General features: G+C 54.9%; 1 protein-coding gene across 1 annotated transcript; it reads left to right on the top strand.

Moving 5' to 3' along the window:
* The first annotated feature begins 429 nt into the window (after positions 1–429).
* On the top strand, positions 430–3,662 carry CHST2 (carbohydrate sulfotransferase 2). Its single transcript, XM_074833837.1, has one exon. It carries the CDS (start codon positions 559–561, stop codon positions 1,849–1,851), a length of 1,293 nt encoding a protein of 430 aa, XP_074689938.1. The 5' UTR covers positions 430–558; the 3' UTR covers positions 1,852–3,662.
* Positions 3,663–3,937: the final 275 nt, after the last annotated feature.

The raw sequence follows: 3,937 nt of genomic DNA on the forward strand, positions 1-3,937 counted from the left end.
GAGGGCGCGGGACGGCAGCGGGAGCGACGGCGGCAGCCGCCAATGGGGAGCGCGGGGCGGGGCGCCGCCATTTCGGGCCGCACCTCCGCGGCGGTTCCCTGCGCGGCGACGACCGGGGCCGGGGTTGGGGCCGGGGCCGGGGCCGGGGCTCTCTCCGCCGCGGCGCGGGGCGGGGGCGCCATGCGCGCTGGCGGCGCGGCGCGGCGCAGCGCAGGGGCCTGCCCGCCCTTCCCGCCCGCCGCTCGTTGCTCCCGCCCCCGCGGCGCGGGGCGGAGCGCGGCGCCGCCTCGCCCCGGCGGCTGCCGAGAGCTGGGCTGCGGCGGCGCCCGCGGCCGCTCGGCGATGGCGGCGCGGAAGAAGCGCGGGCGGCCGCGCGGCTGCTAAGTAGGGCAGCGGCGGGGCGGGGGCGGCGGCGGGGCCGTCGCGGCGGCTGCGCCATGCGGGCCGGGCGCGGGGGGCCGGCCGGGAGACGGCGCCGGGGGCGGCGCGCCCTGCTGCCCGCCGCGGGCCCCGGGGCGCCGGGGCGCTGAGCAACAGTTGGCCCCGCCGCCGCCCAGCATGAAAGTGTGCCGGCGGAAGGCGCTGGCGCTGTGCCTGGGCTACGCGCTCCTGCTGCTCCTCGCCGCCCTCAACCTGCTGGAGTACAAGTGGCGGCGGGAGCCGCGGCGCTGCGGGGAGCCCCCGGCCGCCCCCCGCCACCGCCCCCCGCCGCCGCCCCCGCCGCCGGCCGGGAGCCGCGGTCCGGCGGGCGCCCGGCGGCAGCTGGTCTATGTCTTCACCACCTGGCGCTCGGGGTCGTCCTTCTTCGGGGAGCTCTTCAACCAGAACCCCGAGGTCTTCTTCCTCTACGAGCCGGTGTGGCACGTCTGGCAGAAGCTGTACCCCGGGGACGCCGTCTCGCTGCAAGGGGCGGCCCGCGACATGCTGAGCTCCCTGTACCGCTGTGACCTCTCCGTCTTCCAGCTCTACAGCACGGCGGGCGCCGGCAAGAACCTGACCACGCTGGGCATCTTCGGGGCGGCCACCAACAAGGTCATCTGCTCCTCGCCCCTCTGCCCGGCCTACCGCAAGGAGGTGGTGGGCATGGTGGACGACCGGGTGTGCAAGAAGTGTCCCCCGCAGCGCCTCAGCCGCTTCCAGGAGGAATGCCACAAGTATCGCACGCTGGTCATCAAGGGCGTCCGTGTGTTCGACCTGGCCGTCCTTGCCCCGCTCATGCGGGACCCGACCCTGGACCTCAAAGTCATCCACCTGGTGCGGGACCCCCGGGCCGTCGCCAGCTCCCGCATCAAGTCCCGGCATGGCCTCATCCGGGAGAGCCTGCAGGTGGTGAGGAGCCGGGACCCCCGCATCCACCGCATGCCCTTCCTTGATGCCGGCCACAAGCTGGGTGGAAAGAAGGAGGGCGGGGGCGGCTCGGACTACCATGCTCTGGGTGCCATGGAGGTCATCTGCAGCAGCATGGCCAAGACCCTGCAGACTGCTCTGCACCCCCCGGACTGGCTCCAGGGCAACTACATGGCTGTGCGCTACGAGGACCTGGTGGTCGAGCCCATCAAGACCCTGCGGCAGGTGTACGGCTTCGTCAACCTGGCGGTCAGCCCAGAGATGGAGAAGTTTGCCCTCAACATGACCAGTGGCCCCGGTTACTCTTCCAAGCCCTTCGTGGTGTCGGCCAGGAACGCCACCCAGGCGCTGAGCGCCTGGAGGACTGCGCTCAGCTACCAGCAGATCAAGCAGGTCGAGGAGTACTGCCACCAGCCCATGGCCCTGCTGGGCTACGAGAGGGTCGGCAGCCCCGAAGAGGTGAAGGACCTCAGCAGAACGTTGCTCAGGAAGCCGCGGCTGTGAGGGACCGGGCAGCGGGCGCCCGCGGGGGTGGCTGAGCCCCCCCGGGGAGAGGAGCCGCTCCGGCTGGCTTGAGTGAGGAAGGGAGCCGGGAAAAGCAACCTGGTTTCTGATTTCCTCCAAAGACTGCTGAAGGGTAACATACAGTAATGTGATGATTTCTTTCTTTCTTTCTTTTTTTTTTTTTTACCCCCCCCGCCCCCCCCCCCCCCAACATTGGGTTAGATGCGATTTAAAAAAAATAAAGTGGAACTCAAAATATGTGTAAAGCCCCTTTCCCCTTCTTTAAAATGCCAGGCAGTGATTCCGTACCAAAATCTTGTTTATGGAGTTCCTGTGGGTTTGAAGAACTCTTGCACAATACCTAACACATCTTTATCTCTCTTGGTGCGGAGGGGATGCCCTTGGAGAGTGTGATGCTGAAAATCAGACTTTTGTATGAAAACAAATGTTCGGACATGGTAGTAATAAAAAAAACCAATAAATGATATTCATTTTTATAATTACCTCAATTGTTTGGGAATTACAGTGTTGCTTATGTACAGCTGGAGGGGATGCTTCTTTAAAGAGTATTGGTGGAGGGCTGGAGTGCAACATTTGACGTGTTCAAAGATTAGGAGCTGCTCTCGCAGAAACAAGTACAGATCTCACAAATGTAGTGCAGGTTTTATGGCTATGTCAAAGCAGGTTTCTATTTAACTATTGTCTTTTCTGTTGTATTTAAAAAGTCTTTCAAGTGCCACTGTATTAATGTCCTAAGAGTTTTAAAACGTTTGCCATCACAGCAGTATTTATTTTTGTCTTGATATGTATGTCCAGGAGTCACTGTCAAATAGAAGTGGATCTACAGCGTGACAAGAAGTGCAGGATTTAAAAAGACATGTATCATACTGGAAACATTAGCATGTGTGAAAAAAAATAAAAATTATATATATTATATATTCTATAGTGCTAACAATACATAAGATATGTAAGATATTTCTTGACGTTGATTGGTAACAGGCATAACAGGGAAGCATAGAAAAATGTGTAAAATGATTTATTTTTCCCCTTTGTCTAAGCGTCCAAGGGTATATTTGTGTACAAGGAGGTGGGGAAACGTACAGCTGTGTGTTCATAGCTATACTGGAGCTTTTACGGAGTCAACCTAGTGTTTGATTTCAGAGCGCTGGTTAGATACTCGTGTCTTGTGAATTGTCATTGCTGTACGATGGAGCCAGATGGTGGTCTGGCTCTTTCTGGGAGCTTTGCCTAGAGACTCTGTCCCATCGTTAAAACTTGATTAAAAAAAGAAGAGATTTTACTACTTCTGCTTTTTATAATTTCCTGAAAAAGACCCGGTTTATTAAACATTAAGTGGTGTGTTGCATATGAGAAGTGCAGACACCTCAAGTAGTTTTTACTCTTGGCAGTGTTCTCTGATGCTCTTTGAAGGCTCATTTTGGAACTTGAGTTTTTAAACAAAAGTGGTTTTGCCAAACTGTCCTCTTAGGAGACTATAGACTTTTTTACAGGAAGTACATTTTACATTGCCTATTTGGGTGTTGTGCCTTCAGAAAATGTGAAGAGTATGAGTAGGAAAAAGGAAACTGATTTGTGAAAATAAATTGATATAAACAAGATGCTGATAAGTGTGTGTGTGTATGTGTGAAAATTTTAGTGATGTGTAATACGTCTGTTTCTTGTATTAGTACTTTAAGTTAAACAGGTGATAACTGGCTACTAAGCTGAGTTCTTGATGAAGTTTTGGCATTAGATGTTGAACTTTGAAAAGGAAACACATTTAATAAACTAGTTAAAAGATTATTGCATAAGGTTGCCTATACACTTGCTGAATGACTGCATTACACATGTCCATTCCTTCAGTTCATCTTCACCATCAGTACAAATAACATAAATAATCAATGGGACATCTTACAATTGGCCTGTAATTCCAGATAGCAGTGCTAAAAATGGGAGGGATAGTTAATTTGGTATTTGAAATACAGATTAAGGTACTTGCGTCGTTGTGAAATGAGGTGTTTTATGTTATCACTGTATGTATTCTGATGCGGTGCTGAGTGGATTTTGGACATCTTTTTTTCAGTTG

This window comes from Strix aluco, chromosome 9, assembly GCF_031877795.1.
Source record: "Strix aluco isolate bStrAlu1 chromosome 9, bStrAlu1.hap1, whole genome shotgun sequence".
NCBI lineage: Eukaryota > Metazoa > Chordata > Aves > Strigiformes > Strigidae > Strix > Strix aluco.